Genomic DNA, 19,042 nt, shown 5'->3' on the forward strand with positions numbered 1-19,042 from the left:
GGGGGGGGGGCATTGCTCTGTGGAGGGGGGGGCGTGATAAGGGAGGGTGACGACATAGCTGCAACTGCTGCCATCTTGTTTCGAAAATGACTAATTGGCTGGAATCACTTTAGTGGACTGACGTGATTTGTAGTGCGTGTGTGTCTGAGCACGGGTGGCATCAGTGCTTGAAAAGACTGATGAACTCACCCCCCCCCCCCCATCCGCAAGGAATTTTTTTGGACTTAGTGGTCAAAGAGTACCCTAAACGCAGTTCTCCAAATGTGGTACATACTGTATATCCGTGTGTAGACAGATCAGAGTTATATGCTTGTTTTTGTCATCTGTCACTGCCCGTTGAGGCTTTAAAAAAAATAAACTCGGGCTCTAAATGTAGGTTCATTTTGAAAGCCAACCCAGTATTTCATTTTACTGTTGATACTCGTTTGCTGACAAGAACTAGAAGGGATTTCAGTTAAGGAGTCTTGTTTCTTTTGTGGCCCAAGTGGTGGACTAGGACTAGGTGACTTTGTTTGCATTTTACAAAATGTTTATGACAACATAGGCACAACAAAAATTATAATGATCTCAAATGTGATACGTAAAATACATTCCTACTGCTGTTTGTCAAGTGTTAGCAAGAACTGGAAGACATCAGAGTTGTGTACTTGGAACTGTTTTTTGTTTTGTTAGTTTGTTTTGGTTTTTTTTTTTGTTTTTTTGTCGCTTGCAGGGTCCTTTTGAGGTCGACCAGGACTCTGAATGCTTTTCCAGAGTTGATGTAATTGTAAGTGGTTGTATTTTCAAAACAACGGGAATCTGAATTGAGGACTTGCCCATGCCAACTTATGTAAGGAAAATGCTCATCGCTCGAAAGTTAACGTGATCAAACACAAAAACATCCACATACCGTTGTGGATGAGCGGCTGGCACAGAATGCGCGCCTTTTCAAGTGCTTACGAGAACTCGCAGATGAGATCAGAGTTCTCCTCTACTTCAACCCCCCCGCCTCATCTGCAAGGACCATCATGGCCTTATTGCTGCAGTAGGACTCTAAATACAGGTGACTTTTAACAACAGTTGAACAAGAATGAGGAGAAGAGATTTTAGCTCTCCCGTACGATCTATCCTTTCTCTCTGTGTTCTGCATTCATGATAATTAAAATAAAATAATGTTGAAATGTTCTGTGAGGGAAAAAAATGAGCCAAGGTTGCAGTTGGGAGTCGCTCTACCTTGTTTGTAATGTTTGCAGACCCACAATCCCCTGCAACAAAAAGTGAGGCAGATGAGAGCTGGCAGCCCCGAGGGGTTCAGAAACAGACAGCGTCTGTTTATTAATTTATTCATGTATTTATTTATCTCCTGCTTGCTTATTAGGTTGCCATGGGAACCAAATTGTCTCTTATTGCGGAACTAGAGAGGCAGCTGTCTGAATAATTAATTTAGCGAATGAATTATCCGGCAAACGGCGGTATCCTCCCCTTCCCTCTGAAAATGAGCCTCTCTTTAAATTGTTTAATGGACGGTGGAATTCCCACCAGCTTGTCGTCCCCCCCCCCTCACCCCCCACACCCCCATCTTCCTCGTCTTTCTTCTCCTCCTGTCACCGAGCATCCTTATAGCACTTTGTGACTCCCCTGTCATCTTGCTTACGCCACCTCTCACCCCATCTGTCGGCTTTGGCGCGTCACCCCTCGCCTACCTACCTCCTCCGAGGACGCCACAGCGACGTGGACCCCCTAGCCGGGCGGACTTCCTGTTCAGCGTGACGCATTACTATTAGGGTGAGAAATAGTCTGGACGGCAGAGAACTAGAAAAAGCATGTGAGTTTTACCAATAGTTCCACAAAGGGAGAAAGAACTAAATTAGCTCCTTTGTTCCAGCTTCAGACACTAAGACTCTAAATTCATCATCACAATTCAGAGTTTCGTTATGAGGACCAAACTAAATGTTAGCTCTCTAATTAATGTGATGATGTAGGCTAAAAAAAATTTTTTTTTTTTTTTTTGCAAGTCCGTCTAGCATATCGGCAGCTGGTCCATAAAGATGCTACCTTAGTGCTAGCTAGAACTAGGGGAAGAGTTTTCATTGGTATCTTTAGCTTTCTATTAAATTCAGTATAGAAATTAATGTAAGCATAAAATAAATAAGTCACTTAATAGAGTAGAAGCTGTTCCAGAATGCAACTCTTTGAGTTCTGGCTTGAACCATGAGAGGAGTTTCCATTGTTATCTGTACACTTGTTTACTTTGTTGTGCTAACTAACAATGTTGCCGTAAATGTCAATAATTAATGTTTTTAAGTTGTTTCAACTTAAATGACTGTTTCAGCCCCCCAAAATACTTTAGAAGTTTAGTTAGCTCACACATTTGGGAATTCCGTTTGTGTATGTAAACCAAAGAATCCATTCACATAGCAAATACGCAGCTGATCCAGAATGCTACCTGAGTACTGGCTAAAACCAGGACAGCAGTTCTTGTGGACTCGCTTCAGAGAATTGGCCTCAGTGGTCAACTAAAACTCTAAATGCAAGTGATGTTCAACAGTTGACAAAATGAAGAGTTTTGTTTTTAAAACCCAGGGGGTGGGGAATCCTTCACAGAACAGATGGTCTGGAATGCTGCTACTCAAGTCCTTACTAGAATCTGAAGAAGAGATCATCGTTGACGTAGGTCGTCGTCATAGCATTTTCCACCCCACCGCCAAAATATTTAATATTCAAATTCCAATTTTAGCCCCTGTGTTGCCATGCCAATCGAACCTTTGTAGGGCCTTCATAATGAGCAATGCTGGCCCATGTAACATAAAATGTAGGCTATTTTCACACTGCAGGGCTTGATCCCCAATTCAGATTTTTTTTTTAATTGAATTGAGATCTTTTTATGTAGTTGAGCACATTTCCAAAACAAATGCGTCTTCTAATGTGAACACACACATCCATGATGTGACATATATGCGCGCAAAGCATGAGGAGCACCAAAAAAAAAAAAAATGACATCACGCAGTGCAGTGTTTACGGAAATTAATGTAGGGGCTCATCTTCTCATTGCATATGGACAGAGAAGCGAGGTGGAAGGAGGTCGAAATATTTTGAGGATATGAGTCAACGCTCCTCGGTATCCTCATTTAATGGAGACGTCGACCAAAGATGACGTCACGTCATTGGCGCGCATAATAAATGAAGCGTTGCCTGTTTTATTGTACATTGTTTTTATAGAATTGCTGGATTTCATGACTGCAACGTGCTCGTGGTGGCATGAAGAGGCTGATTAAGTCCCTGCTGAAGGCCAAGGTAGCAAACGCGCTGCCCGTCACCGGTTTAGCATTGCTAGCCGGGCCTCTTCTTCCTCGCCTCGCCTTGCCTTGCTCACTCTCCTCCTGACAGACCACACAGGGCTTGTTCTGAAGCCCATTCCCGCTAATCTGATCAGGCAGGCAAATACGCCGGGAAAAGCGCTTTAATGATCCCCCTAATTACCTCAAGTCAATACCAACTGTATTATTAGACTCGGGGAAAATATTCCATTAGAGTGCCCCCCCGTGGGAGCGGCCGCCCCCGCTCTGCCCGGGCGCGCTCCCTCGCCCTTCCCACCCCGCCCCCTTACACCACCGCTTCCCCCATGCTTGTAATTAATTTTATGTACACACGCAGGAATGCACAAGGTCGCACCTGCAGCCCGGAGCCGCCCGACTCGGAACCGCCTAATCAGATCTGTCATAATTACCATGCTGCATGCTTGTGACACACGCCGGCAAATATTTCAATTTAACTACGGCCCTGCGTGTGTGTACGCGCGCGCGTGTGTGTGCTCGGGGAGATATTAAGGCCGATAAAAGTGCTCATGATGGTGCTTGTGTCCACTTTCTCTCTCTCTCTCCGCTTCCTCCTTTTCCTCTTAACCCATCATCGTCATCATCATCATCATCATCGTATTTTTGTCTCAAATCATTACACAATGTGTTCCCTGTGTACACATCCTACCAAGGAAGGCCTTTAGGTTGCCATTTTTGGACTTCAGCAGTGAGATTTTGGGCTTTAAATGCCGCAAGAAACCTATTTGGTCAAATTTCAAAGGATAGCAAATGGACATGCAGTAAATTATTACCGTAGTTGTACCCCTCCCTGAGCACTTAAAACACTTTTAAATTTATTAAAACCCACTTGAGCTTATTAAAACACACTTCTGAAAACGATTCCATGTACACTGTCTCACTGTTAAGAAATAGGAAACAAAGACATTCTTGAGCACAGTTCTGCAAACACGAGGCAATGAAAATGAAAACATTCTATCTTGAAACACCAAAACGTCGAACCCAAAACTGTCATTTCGTCTCACAAATGTCCAATGCTAACATGAATGCAAAAATTCGTAGACTGGCTAATGGAGATTCGCATAATTATAAACTTTCCAACAGTTGGTACTTTCCTCAGCGCCCGCCTGGCACACAGAAAGCACGCAAACCTCAATTCACAGTAGTCTGTAAAATCCCATTTAAAAAAAAAAAAGAAAAAAAGATTGCTTCAATATCTGCAGTATTTATCTTCACATTTTTATTCTGTTTGCCAGTTTTCTGGGGTAGCATGACAAAAACTTAAGCACTCGAGACAATATGACTCGGGTGCCGATTTGTCACATAATTTATTATTATTATTTTTTTTTTTTTTATTTTTTTACTTTAATTTGTGAGTACTTTACTTGAGTAAAATGTATTCAATGAGTGCCGGAAGAAACCTTAAAAGGGTTCACTTTGTGAGCATGTCGCATTGGCTAAAACATAAAACAAAATCAATCCCAGTAGCCTCTAGAACGCAGCTACTTAAATGGTGTATCTTGGTTTATTCCCCCCCACCTCCGCCCACCCACATCACCCCAACCCTCCATATTTATAATCTTATAAAACTAACATAATGCTTTATGACAAATTAATTAAAGAAGGTCTTTCTGAACGAGCCCCAAAACAAGGGGATTTCCAAATTAATGCTATTAAATTAGCATTTGAAAAAACAACTTTTTGTTGGGGGGTTGGGGGGGGGGCATAGTTTCTGAGGCTAAAATGCGTTTGATGATTGCTGGAAGCAAACTTGTCAGCCAATTACAAACACTTATTGAGCTGACAGTCAATTTGCTGCTTCTCTGTCGGCTCCTAATTCAATAAGATCAGTCACGATTTATCATCTTAATTACGCTTTGATATTAGCAATTAAGGCCCGTATTTGGATGAAATCACAACCCGCGCCTTAATTGACGGAATCAGACTTTGCGTCGTCGTTTGTGCGTTTGAAATGCAGCTGCTGCTGCTGTTTTGTTGTTGTTGTTGCTTCATCGGCGCCGTGTTGGTGCATTTTTATCCTCCATCTGCCCGACGAGCGCCGCGGCGACACAGAAGACGATCAAGAAAACTTTTGTGCTGTCGCAACAGCCTCACGCACCCATTTAAACCCCCTCCCCCAAAAAAAACTGTCACTAATAGATCGAGACAATGCAATGCGACCAGTTGTAATGACTTAAAGACTTGAAGAGGTTTGTGTGCTCAAACATATTCACTGCAATTTACTGACTTTGGATAAAAAAGGTTAAAATGTTGCCTTTTTTTTTTCCATGTTATGCACCAAACCAGGAACTGAATCTAATTAATTTATGCTTTTGGATTGACACTGTCAATTGAAATGATGACTCGTTTTTGAAAATAGGGATGGAAATGAAAAGTGAAAATCCGTTTCCATTATTAAAAATAATGGTTAGTTGCAGTAATCACATAAATAAATAGAATGTAAAGGACAAATCCATTTTTGCATCATGATTCATTCGTCGTGGCTGCTTCTGATGTGTGTGACTTGGCCATCGGGGGCAGTATAACGCAGTCATGTCGACACATATGAAAAGAAGAGTTTCACAGCTACTGTAAGTGACGGAGTAAACTGCTGAAATATTTGCCGTGTGTTGAAATCCCGTCGTTGAAAAGGTTCTAGCACCATGACGCCTCGGCATTTTGCATGCTTTAGCATTTAGCTAGCAGCAGGCGAAGGGGTCTAAAATCGCATCGCATGTCACCTTCTTTATGTTAAGTCCGACAGTACACCGGCCATGGCAAATTGTACCTGTAATTGGCCAAACAATAATCATTACTGTCCTTTGACGAAACCGGGGTTTGAATACACTTCCCATTGTTCAACTTATGGTTTTGAAGGTGATTGTCTTGCAAACGTTTGTGTGTGCTGCGTAGGAATAAAAGATGTGCTTAAAAATAAGTGTAGCCACGCAGATGTTTAATGTGCTCCATTTAAGATGAACTGGTCATTTGCCTTTGGTTATTCTTTATGCTCCATCTGCCTCTGTTTGCTTGCCTAAACCTCCACCGCCTCCGCCCGAACCCACTTTCTCACACACACACACACACACACACACACACACACACACACACACACACACACACGCGCGCGCGTTATTGGCTGCGGCGGCCGTGACGCAAGCCACCCGGCTGAACCACCGTGCCATTGTTCTGCCAGGAGCGAGCGGCGACACGTGGAGGTCGCCTTTCCTGTGCAGTCACGCCGTGGCGTGTCATTGTTGTCAAGTCAGCCCATTGTTTCCCCGAGAGAGGTCGCGACCGCTCGCGGGGAGGACGGCTTGTCGCGTCGCGCGGTCGGACTCTCCTCGAGTCTTTCGGCCTCTTGTCACGGACTGACAACAGCATTAGATCATTAGTTTTGAAATGAATAAACATATGTTGTTGATTTTGATGATTCACTGTTTAATCCTGTCTGGAAGACAAGACGGTGAGTCAGGATTCCAACGTGTAATTTTATCATCCGCTCGTCCGCGGGGTTTGTTTGACGTTTTCAGACAAACAACAACAGTGTTCTATTTACACATCATTTTTATTCCCACGCTATCCTCGTGCTTGCCACCTGTCCGTACTGTACGTCGACCTTGCGCCACACTTGGTCGCTAACCTCGCAAATGCATTTGTCAAGCTGTAAGATGATTTGATACCATTTTGGGAAAACTGTGCGGAAAACCCGCAATCATATGACTCATGAAGTTTTACCATAATTACTTTTTCAGGGGTTTTGGAATTTACATGTAAGTGGAACATACTAAAATCGATCAAGAACTGATGATAGTGCGGTAGTAAAATTACGATAACAGAAAATACCCATCCATCCAATTTCCGATCCGCTTATCCTAACAAGGAAAGCGTGGGGTGGGGCGGGGGGTTCTTTTGGGCAGTAGATGGGGGACACCCTGAACTGGTTGCCAGCCAATCGCAGGGCACACACAGACGAACAACCATCTGCGCTCACACTCACACTGCGGGACAATTATAGAGTGTTCAATCAGCCTGCTATGCATGATTTTGGAATGTGGGAGGAAACCGGAGTACCCGGAGAAAACCCACGCAGGCCTGGGGAGAACATGCAAAGTCCACACAGGGAGGTCGGAGCTGGAATTGAACTCGGTACCTCTGCACTGTCAGCTCGACGCGCTAACCACTGGACCACCAGGCCACCTGACAGGAAATATTTATATAAAATTATTATTTAAGATTTTTTTTTTAAAATATATCCCCCGCGATAAACGGGGGTTCACTGTCGACATTTCCGTCCTGTCATATTGTCCTGCCGCCACTGCAGTTCATTTAAGGCCAGTTCTATTTCCATGGCCTCTCCTCCTCCTCCTCCTCCTGCGGCCAGCAGGCCATTTTCACTCCGCCGCCGAAACTACGTTCAGATAGCAAGATAAAAATACAGTCCGCCCCTCCCCCCTTCTGCAATTATTGCTTATTGTGGCGGGAGATTGGCATATGGTGCGCTGCGTACATGGCGGTCGTCCTCGGCAGATGGGCGTCCACTGTGGCGGAATCTATTTCCAAGGCGCTGCACGTTAGCCCTCACCAAAGCAGGACCGACAGGTTCGCACGCCCGCCCCCTCCCCATCTAACATCAAATTTTTACCTGACTGAGCTTCTCTTGGAGCCCGGCCAGGTCCAAGGAGACAACGAAAGGGTGTCTTTTGTCCCAGTCTTGTTTTTGTTTTGTATGTGCAGCTTGGTGGAGGCGCATCTTTCCTTCCGTTTCCTCGTTCTAAAAAAGAGCAGATGCAGATTGTGTCTTCCGTTCCATTTGCCAGATGAGCCCGATAACGACCGAATGAGAGTAGATGGGAAGCTCTCTATACATGCTTTTAGGTGTTTGCCTGGGTGCTGCTATTTTGGTTAGCAACAGAGTTCAAGAAATGCTTTGTTATTGCTTTGATTATTGTTTTCTCTTTTGAGCTCACAATGCTTGTGATTTCGTTCCGTGTGACTTCATTGGTTGAGCCTGTGAACCAAATAACCAGAGGACTGTGTCTGTATTTTTGGGATTGGCTGCGCAAAAAAAAAAAAAAGCAAAGTGATGGACATCTGTTGGCTTATTTCTTTTATCCGGCGCGCGGCCGAGGTCAGCCTGATGGACCTGATAACGACCAAATGAGATTAGATGGGAAGGTGTGTGTGTGTGTGTGTGTGTGTGTGTGTGTGTGTGTGTGTGTGTGTGTGTGTGTGTGTGTGTGTGTGTGTGTGTGTGTCTGTCTGTCATTGGCCAGTTTGTGACTTCACCTCTTGCTCTTGCATAGCACATCAACGCTATGAATTGCACTATTGTGCCATTGGAACCACAAAAGACCCGCTGATGGCTTTACAACCACGTGAACTCGCCGCTTCTCAGTCACAAGTCGTGGGAAAAAAAAAACCCACAAAAAAAAACTCTGTAGTCTGCTTTTTGACGTTGAAATACCCCTCCTCCGACTCTCCTGCTTATTAATTAGGTGACGGTAACCCAGAGGCAGAGGATTACGGTGCAATATTGTGGCAGGTGTGTGCCAACATCGCGCGATAATCCCGAGCTGTCGCTGCTTATTGCTGGGATGAACCTGTTTACAGCATCTGGGAGCTTGTCAGGTGTCTATAGGAGGAGGATTTCATACCTCAGTAGGTCACCGTGATGTTTGTGACTACGTCGCGTCGACGCCGTATCGGCGCAAGCAACGGCCGCGGGGTTTGATCTGTATAACCGCTGATGTGGAATTTGACAATATATGTCGAGTGGAATTGGACTTTATAACCAATTGAGTCGGACTATCATGATGAAAAAGAGCGAGGCAGATGAAAACGTACAGCGGCACATAACGGCGATTGTCAGTTTACTTGGATGTTCTCCGGTCCAGATGATTTGCAAATCACTGTATTTTGTTTTTATTTATGTTTCACACAAACGTCACAACTTAATCGGAATTTGATTTGTATTTCTCTCCCCGAAAATTCACGAACAAATTCACAATCTTTGTAAAGATTGAAATCAATCTTGCTTTACAGGTGTCAGCAGTGCACACCCCCCCACCCCTCAAAAACAAAATCCTGCTTTTTGAAGAATGCCACTTTTCCTTGCAAAAAGAGAGAATTTTGATTTGTAATAAAGTCACCTCAAATGAACAATTTCCCAAATGAATCGAAGCAGCGATTGCAACTTGAGTTTCAAGACGCTTGGGGATGGGCCTTTTGGCATTGCGACAGATTAATCATTTGAAGAATTTGCCCTGACTCAACTGGTTCCTGTTTACACCTTTTGAAGCGATTGGACACCGTGAGAACACGATTGGATTCACTCTTTCAACTCGAATCTGTTGTGAACCTTTATTTTATTATTATTTTATTTTCCGACAGCTTTTCAGAGACACCGTGTAAAACAACACCACGTGGCAAGAGAAGCTAACACGTAAACATGATGCCAAGACAACGTGTTAGGAATGTTGCACATGCTGAATGATACGTTTTAGGAGTTTTCTTCATCGCTGGCTGGAAGCAACGCATTGTAACAAATGTTAATGCGCCTTCTTCATCATGCTGACGTGAATAATACTTGCTTGGGACTCCACAGGGCTCCGGCTCATGTGTGACCCCTAGCGAGGTTAAACCATAAACAAAATGGATGGATTATTTCTAGTCGGAGTGTTTATTTGGACTGAATAAAGTGGCAGATTACCATGAAGAATTGACAAGAAAAGAAATCACAATATGACATTTTTAGTTACTTCAGTAGATTTTTTTTTCTAGTTGCCGAGTTCATTTCTACGACACAATTTCCTGGAATTAAAAGCTTCGTTTTTTTTGCCCCGCTACAAAAAAATCCCCCACATGCCATCGAGATTGACCAAATGAGGTTATGAACATGTGCAGTTTGGATTGAAAATAAAAAAAAAAACAAAGAACGCTGTCCAGATTCCATAAAATGGCAGCACAAGCTATTCTAAAATATAGCATTAGCTTTGTAAACAAGCTAACGGTAGTGGTCGCATACATTAGTAGCATGACTTATTTTTAGTGTTACTATAGCATAAAATTGATCAGTTTGAAGTTTATTTTGCAATGTACATAAAAATAGTAATCATAATAAAAATAACTAATGAAATAATCATAAAAATAATAGAACAGGCCAAACGTAAAAGCAGAAATGTTGTTAATTCCCTGTCGCTTCTGAATCCTCAACTTTCTGAGCTCCCTTTGTTCTGCTTCTTTTCGATCGTCTCGCTAGTTGTAAGCAAACAATGTCGGGACATTTTTTTCTTCCCGTGATGCAAATATTCCAAAATAATCATCAAAGCTCCAAAAGGCCAAGCTAACTAGCCATTGTTAGCTTGGGCTAACATCTAATCAGTCGCACCCTTTTGTCTGATAGGGTGAACTGTCTTGGGAATGGTGGATTCTGAAGAAAAACAAAAAACATGCAAACCTTTTAACCATTAAAGTGGAATTAAAGAGGACTGGCTTTAGACGAAGATAATTATTGTTAAAAATACATCAACGACACAAGAAAATAGAAAAGTGGTCCAACAACTTTTCGCTGCAGGTTCTTTTTTTATTGGTTCCAGAAAGTACAACTAACCATCACTTATCCATGACTAGCGGCCGAGCTAATAGACGTAGCGTATACTTGGTATTTAATGAAATGGACTTCCTGGCAGGCTTGGGGAGTTCCCGCCGTGTGGGCTTTGATTGGCTCTGCTACTTTGGGTTTAATCCTGCTGCTTTGCAGAGTGTTTGAGTTGGATTACGCCGTTGCAGGCCCGCGTTGGACAAGACAAGCGTGTGTGTGTGTGTGTGTGTGTGTGTGTGTGTGTGTGTGTGTGTGCGTGTGTGTGCGTGCCTGTGTCCTCCCTCACTGCCGAATCAGCTGAAAGCACAGACGGCCCAACTGGAGCACGGTCCAAATCCCTCTGCATGCAAATTAAAAAGGCAACAATAAATGTGGCAAAGGAACAAGGTGGGCACGGAGGCTTTATGGCCCCGCTTTCTCTTTCTTTCTCCCTCCTCCTCCTTCCTCTACGGTTTGATGAGGTTTACGGGAGGATCTGGAATGGGACACGCAAAGTGCTGAGTTATCTCCCGTGTGCAGCGTGTGCGCTCGGCTGCCACGGAACGGTGTGCACATGAAGAGTGTGCGCGAGCCAGCCCAGCCAACTAGCCAGTGAGTGAGTGACTGAGCGAGCGCCGCTTGTGTAATCCAGTGGTGACGAACACCGGACGCCAGATTACCACAACGGCCGCGCTCTGACCGATGCTCTTAAGGCGCATTCAAGTGTAGGGAGAAAGTTGGTAATTGGACTAAAATGGCTGAATGAAATGCAGCTGTAACGTATACGAAAAGAAGACTCTTGCTCGCTTCCGTAATTCTCCAAATAAAACGCACAGCCTGCTTGCTTGGAGCGGTTTGTCACTTCCCGTTAAAACTTTCCTGTGAAATTCACCCATAAAACAAAAGTGAATTAAACGCTGCAAATCGTACCATTAAATCGAACTAAAGTTTGCTTCATGCTAACATATAAGGCAAAAAGCCATAGACGGGCTAATGGAAATTAGCATCAATGTGATGTTAATTCTAAACCTTCAGACAACTGCTACGTACCGATACGTACAAGCAGTATACGACACTACAGACATATACTGCATGCGAGTAATGACTATTACTGCTGTAAATGTATTTATTTATTCATTTTCCGAAGCGATGATCCTCACAGGGGTCGCAAGCATGCTGGAGCCCATCCAAGCTCTCCTACTCAAGTTAGTTCCGGGGTAATTCATTAGAAATATTTGGGGTTCATCAGAGGTGTGTGTGTTCGTGTGTGTGTGTATCAATATAATATGATCTTTCCATTGGACATATCGTACTACATGTTAGATTTTGGAACTTTATGAGTACTATGGGTATTATTTATATTTTAAGAGCAGGGTAATGACACGAGGCGTTTGTACTTGTGACATTTTTTTTTAATTTTCTTTAATTGCAGGGTTGGCTGTGCGAGCTTCTGCGCTGGAAGGAAGATCCATCTCCAGAGAACCGGACGCTGTGGGAGAACTTGTCTATGATCCGCCGCTTCCTCAGCCTCTCTCAGGCCGAGCGCGACGTCATCTATGAGCAGGAGAGCAGCGCCGGACAGCAACATCACAACAACGCCGCCGACAGGCCGCCGCATTTCTCGCACGTCTCGGCAGACCAGCTGCAGGTGAGCTACGTCACGCTCAACTATCAGCCAGAACAATGACCGTTGAGGGCAATGTTTCAGTTGGCTGAGTGGAAATAATCATGACAGTAATAAGAGTAAATGAAAGTATTTTTTCACCGTTGTTTATTCCTTGAAAAAAAAAAAAATTTTGATGGAGAAAACAAAAGAAAATTTTCTTGAAAAAAATATGATTAAATTTGAAACTTCAGAAATTGTTTTCTTGCAAAATGCATTTTCCTTTCTTCATTCTGTAAAAATACAGCTTTTTTTTTTTTTTTTGCCCAAAATGTACCACTTGATTCTGATGGCGGGGAAAAAAAATCCCCCACCCCCTAAAAAACAATGACGTGAAGTGAAGGAGAGGTTTGAAATTCAACCCAGCGTTGAATTGCGGCCTTGTTAAATTTGCACATATCTGGAACCAAAACAATTTAAACCCCTCAAAAATGTGCAGAATTGTTTTTCATGAATTTTGCTGAATTTTGGATGATTTGCTCCGCGTGTGCTTGGGGTTCCGTGGTGTGCGCACGCTCGTCAAGTGGAGTTGTGCAAACACGCTCTTGTGGACCATCTCCTCATGTCCAGCATATGAATCAGCCATTCAAATCAAAGCGTGAGCGTTTGGACAGGTCAACAGGCAACTCTGCTCGCCCACTCACACACTCCCACACACGGAGACATTTTAACTTGTCGTTTGTTTGTGCTAACGAAAAAAAGGCAAAGTCTCAAACAACCAGTTGCAGGAAAAATTAGAGTATGTCACACACACAAAAAAATAATTTCCTTTTGTGTGTTTTTTAATTAAAAACAAAGGGGGAAAAAAGTTGTTCTAGATTCCTAAAAACAAGGGAAAAAAACATCCCTGTCAAAACACTTGAATTGGGCTTGATAAAATAGGTATCTTTATTTGTTTTAAGTCTCGAAAAAAATACTACCTTTTTTGGCAACAACATAAATTAATCCTCAAAAAAATAAAACTTTTGCTTAACAATGATGACTTTACCGTGGGGGGAAAAATACTCTCTAAAAAGTAACAAAGAGCAAATCAAAACGTGAAATTTTTGAAAAATGCAACCAATTTTGCTGAAACAAACTTTATTTTTAAAAAAATAGCTTCAATCTTTTCCTTGAAAAAAAATCTTTCCTAAATCCTGATTATAACCAAATAAATATTGCTTCGCATTTTAATTACCAATCCTGTTTTTTTTTCTTTTTGGAGGGTGGGGGGATACAACTTTCTTTCTTTTGAAAAAAAAAACCCTGAATTTAATCTAAGGTTCAAACACGCCTTTTTCTCTTCAAATAATATTTTTCTTGAAAAAAAATATTTTGAACAAAATATTAACTTTTTTTTTTTAAAGAGAACTATTCTTGGAAAAAAAAATGCAACTTCTCTCAAAATAACTTTTTTTTGTTGAATAAAACACAACTTCTTAAATCTTTATTCTACAAAAATATGACTTCCAAAACTTTATTCTACATTAATGGGAATTTTTCTTTTTTTTTTGTATAGTCTTGAAAAAGAAAATCCTATTTTTCCTCTGCCCGAATAACTAAAACGCGCATGACGCTCTCGATTTTGCCGTGTCTAACACCCCCCGTCGCGCGTGTCGTTGACCTCCTCAGCACCAGCCGGCCCTGTCCCAACAACACCCGTCCCAGCAGCCCCCCTCGGGCCCTCGCCTGCCCCCGCGCCAGCCTTCCACCGCCTCCCCGGCTGAGATGGAGGACGACGTGGTGCGCAGCCTGGTCAAGTCGCGCTCGGGCAGTGGCGGCGGCGGCAAGATCTCCCTGGAGGCCTTGGGCATCCTGCAGAGCTTCATCCAGGACGTGGGCCCGTACCCGGACGAGGAGGCCGTCCACACGCTGTCCGCCCAGCTGGACCTCCCCAAACTCACCGTCATCAAGTTCTTCCAGAACCAGCGCTTCTACGTCAGCCACTCGGCCAAAGGGCCCAAGGAGACGCCCCCCGCCAACGGCGGCAACGGCGGCGCCAGGAGCGGCAGCAGTTGCAGCAGCGGCGGCGGCAGCCCCGCCGCCGCCTTGGACGAGGAGCCCTCGGAGACCGGTGAGGGCGGCGACGCCCACAAGGAGACGGAAGAGAGCACGCAGACCAACGCCAACGCCTTCGTGGTCAAGACTGAGGAACAGGTGGGGCGAGGCGGTGGAGGCCCCGTCGTGGAGCAAGCGAATGACTAAAAGGAACAAAAGACTGGCCTGGACTTTCAATTTTTGGATTTTGTAAAAGTATTGTATCATTATGATGATGATGATGATGATGAGTCTGATTCACTGTAAAGACTTTTCTGGCATTGTTTCGTAACCTGCACAAACACACAAAACAAGTGGAAAATCGGTAGCACTGTTAGCCTAGGACCGTAATTGCCTAAGTCGTTTTTGAAAGTTTTCAGAAAATAAGAGGGGGGGTGGTGGGGGTGAAATCAGATTTACAAATTATCACAACCCGGATGACCGACAATCTACACAGACAAAATTTTAAAAAAGTAAATGTAAACCTTTTTTACCAGTTAAAAATGACTTGGGCAACTATGCCATTAGGTCAAAGTTTTGCTCACTGCACTCACACTTTCAGGACGTGTCCACACGTAGTTTTAAAAGGTATCAGTTTACATCTAAATGTTACATTTATTCTTGAGTAATATGCAAAATATTAACCTTTCTAAAAAAAAAAAAAATAAATCGCATTAATCTGTTTTTCTCGAGGTGGTGTTATTGTAAGATAGTTGACTCCATTATGGCTATTGACAGAATACAATTTGGTTTTTGCTCAAGATACTTTTTCTCACAAATTGACTTTCTCATATGATTACGACACTTTCTCCAAAAAATCTCTATTCTTTTCGGATTAAAGTACATTTTCTAAAAATTGAAAATACAATAAAAAAAAAACAAAAAAAACCCAAACATTTTTTAAAGGCCTTTTTGGGGACACCAAATCAAATATTTTGGGGAAAAAAAGTATTTTAAAAGTATTCATGTATTGGCCACAGCATTGTCTCAAAAACTTTTCTCTCCCCCAAAAATCACAATCACTTTTATCAGACTTTTTTTTTTTAAATGTAACTTTTTTGTTTGTTCTTGAAATTAAATCTGATTAGTCTAATATGAGTTACTTTTCCTTTATTATTATTTGTTTTCAAAACTAAAACACCCATCTTTTTTATAATGATAATAAGAATTATGTTTTTGGGTGGTTCACAAAAGCTGAAGACAGACTTTTGGAAAACATTCACCCTGGCCATTTCTTTAAAGCTGTTTTTTTCCCCCGAATGCATTTTAAAAATAATTTTGAGGACAAAGAAGAAAGGGGAAAAAAAAAAAAGTCCAATCAAATGTGAACATGAGCGTATACGTATGGACACGTCCTCGCGCTCACTTTTCTTTCCTTGTGTCTTGAAACGTCAGATTCTGTTGGGCAAGAACAATTGACGCCGGTTAGAGTCATTTCTTATTACAAGGACGACTTTTGTGGTTTTATGTGCGTGCTGTTTTTTTTTTTTTTTTTTTTTAATAAACAAAAATCAAGGACCAAGTTGTTTGACAAGGCCTTAAAAAAACACCAGGTGTCATATATTATTAATCTTAATATGACGATCAACAGGCCGCCACTCCTGTGTGTTTTTTTTTTTTTTGAGGATGGAACAGAATCTAAGGAAAATTTTCTCTCTACTGTCTGTGCATAAATAAATAGATGTGAAATATATGATCAACCTATGCCAACAATGCCTTGTACCACATGGTTCCTTTTGCCAATGGAACACACAATGAGAAATGTGAATGACGCCATCGTTCTTATTTATTTGCAGTGTTGATGATGTAAGAGATTTTTTTTTCTTTTTTTTTGCATTTCTCCCCCCCTCGTCTTTTTTCTATTTATACACAAACGGACGGACAACAACAAAAAGTGTCTTAAACGTTTTCCATAGGAGAAATGTGCTTTAAAGGTGGCCTATAATCACAGAAAAGAAAAAAAAAAAGGGCAGGGCGAGCGGCACTGATTTCATGTTGTATGCAATTTTTACAAGGATCATGCAAATAAGCTTAAGCGCGTAGAGAGGGAAAAAAAAACTTTATGCAATCTGTGTGGAAATCATTTGTGTCTTCCTTTTTTATTTTATTTATTTTTTTGCTTTTCACGAGCTCAATGTGGACAGTTTTTCTTTGATTCCGACTGACTGTTTTCGAAGCGGTTCCTCCTCCGTGCAGACGCGCTTCTTGCTCTTCTCGATGGCCAATGGACTTTTTGATGTTTTGTCAAAGTGTACATAGCGCACACGTATACACGCACCGATGTAAATAGAGTGCAAATGTGCAGAGCGGAGAAAAGTCTGTGGTGCCTCTCTTTCAATCAGCTTCTTCTGCATCTTCTCGTGCCGCGTGTGTGTCGAGCACCTGGGAAGCACCGGCTGGACGGTCCCAGCTGCTTAGTTGCCGCTGCCGTGCGGGCGTACCAGTCAGGGTCGGTCTGTACCGGCTTTCTATTGATGTTCTGCTGTTTGTTTGTTTTTTTTGTTTTGTTTTTTTTTCATTAATAAACAAAAAGCCAGAGTAAAAGATTGACAGCTTTTGTGCTTGTTGCATTTTGCTTGAAAATTGATCATTTATTTTGGTCTTTCACACCATTTATCCTCCCCCTCCCAAAAAAAAAAAAAAAAGCGATTTTTGAAAATTTTCTTGAAAGAATGTTGGAAAAATACAGTAACGTTTTTCTGGCGAAATAAAGAAGTGCAACAGGAATATTTATAGTTTTTATAGTTCTTGAAAAAAAAATTCTCAGGAAATATTTGAAAAAATAGTGTACAACCTTTTTTTCTTGATAAATACAACTTAAAAAAATCTTAAATGCAACTGTGATATTAAAACATTGGATAGAGCGTATGTGTGTGTGTGTATATGTTAATTACAAAAGAAATAACATGAAGAGGATTTAACCCAATCGAATAGGTTTCAGGCGGCCCGGTGCGCCAGTGGTTAGTGCATCGACCTCACAGTGCAGAGGTCGTGGGTTTGATCCCGGCCCCGGCCTTCCTGTGTTTGCATGTTCTCCCCGTGCCTGGTTGGGTTTTCTCCGGGTACTCCGGTTTCCTCCCACATTCCAAAAATATGCATGGCAGACTGATTGAACACTCGAAAATTGCCTCTAGGTGTGAGTGTGAGCGCGGATGGTTGTTCATCTCTGTGTGCCCTGCGATTGGCTGGCAACCGATTCAGGGTGTCCCCCGCCTACTGCCCGAAGACAGCTGGGAGAGGCTGTAGCACGCACCGCGACCCTTGTGAGGATAAAGCCGATCGGAAAATGGATGGATGGATGGATAATAGGTTTCAAACAAGCGGAACCTTTGTTTGAGGGTCAATTTCCCGATATACTAATCACGCGGATGCACACGACAGTGCTTGGCTAACCTTGTGAATAGCGGCTACCAAAACAGGATTTGGATAAATCCGCGTTCCGAGGATTAATGGGAAGCAGATTTCAGTTCAACTACCTGATGGAAGGCTTAATTAAAAAGGGGAGGGACCAGATCATAGACGTCCTATGATGATTGACATACTCTATATGGACATCGCGTTCCCTTACCCGGATGTGGGTCACCGGGGGCCCCTCTCTAGAACCAGGCCTGGCGGTGGGGCTCAATGGCAAGCGCCTGGTGGCCTGCACCCGGGCAGCGTCCGAAGAGGCATGGGCTCACGACCTGTGCACGGGGTCAAGCAGGTCGGGTGCAGAGAGAACTGGGCGGCGGCCTTGGCACTCCCATCCCCGGTGACAGAAACTGGCTCTCGGGACATGGAACATCACCTCTCCGACAGGAAAAGGAGCCCGAGTAAGGTTGAGAGCTTGTGACTAGATATAGTCAGGCTAACTTCCAAAAACAGCTCGGGCTCTTGTATCAGTCCTCATTTTCAGTCTGAGAAGAAGCCGAAAGCTCTTGTTTTGACTGTTCGATCTACCTTTGCGAGCTGACGAGCTTTGGGTGGTGACCAAAAGAACATGATACCAGATATAAGCGGCCAAAATGAGTTTCCTCCGCATTGGTTTCCCAGCTTTCCCCTTACAGATAAGGTGAGAAGCTCAACTATCCGGGAGGGGCTCAGAGTCAATGCGCTGCCCCTCCGCATTGAGAGTCAGATGAAGTGGCTTGGGCATAATGTGAGGATGCCTCCTGAATGCCTCGCTGGCGAGGTGTTCCAGGGCACATCCCACTGGGGGAAGACCCGTGGGACAACCCAGTTGAGAGACGATGTTTACCGGCTGGCTTGCTTGGGAACGCCTCGGGATCCTCAGGGAGGAGCTGGACGAAGTGGCTTGGAAAGCGGCAAGTTTGGGCTTCCCTGCTGAAGCAGCTGCCTCTGCGACCCAACCTGGGATAATCCGAAGAGAATGATGATTACGAAAAGAAATATTAACATTAAAAAAAAAAAAAAAAAATATATATAAAAATGCTTCACTGTACAATTATAAAAACGTCTTTGAAAACAACATACCGGACACATTGAAAA

The 19,042-nt window shown here is 43.1% G+C and overlaps 1 protein-coding gene across 3 annotated transcripts in view; it reads left to right on the plus strand.

Annotated features, from left to right (window-relative positions):
• Positions 1-17,101, plus strand: part of satb1b (SATB homeobox 1b) — a 74,648-nt gene extending 57,547 nt beyond the window's left edge. For all 3 annotated transcript variants that reach the window (XM_019878708.1, XM_019878707.1, XM_019878709.1), the window contains exons 12-13: positions 12,308-12,523; positions 14,150-17,101. In XM_019878708.1, coding sequence (XP_019734267.1) covers positions 12,308-12,523; positions 14,150-14,722 — 789 coding nt within the window. In that variant the 3' untranslated portion in view covers positions 14,723-17,101. The remainder of the gene's footprint in view (positions 1-12,307; positions 12,524-14,149) is intronic.
• Positions 17,102-19,042: the final 1,941 nt, after the last annotated feature.

Source organism: Hippocampus comes, unplaced genomic scaffold, assembly GCF_001891065.2.
Source record: "Hippocampus comes isolate QL1 unplaced genomic scaffold, H_comes_QL1_v1.1 scaffold315, whole genome shotgun sequence".
NCBI classification, from domain to species: domain Eukaryota; kingdom Metazoa; phylum Chordata; class Actinopteri; order Syngnathiformes; family Syngnathidae; genus Hippocampus; species Hippocampus comes.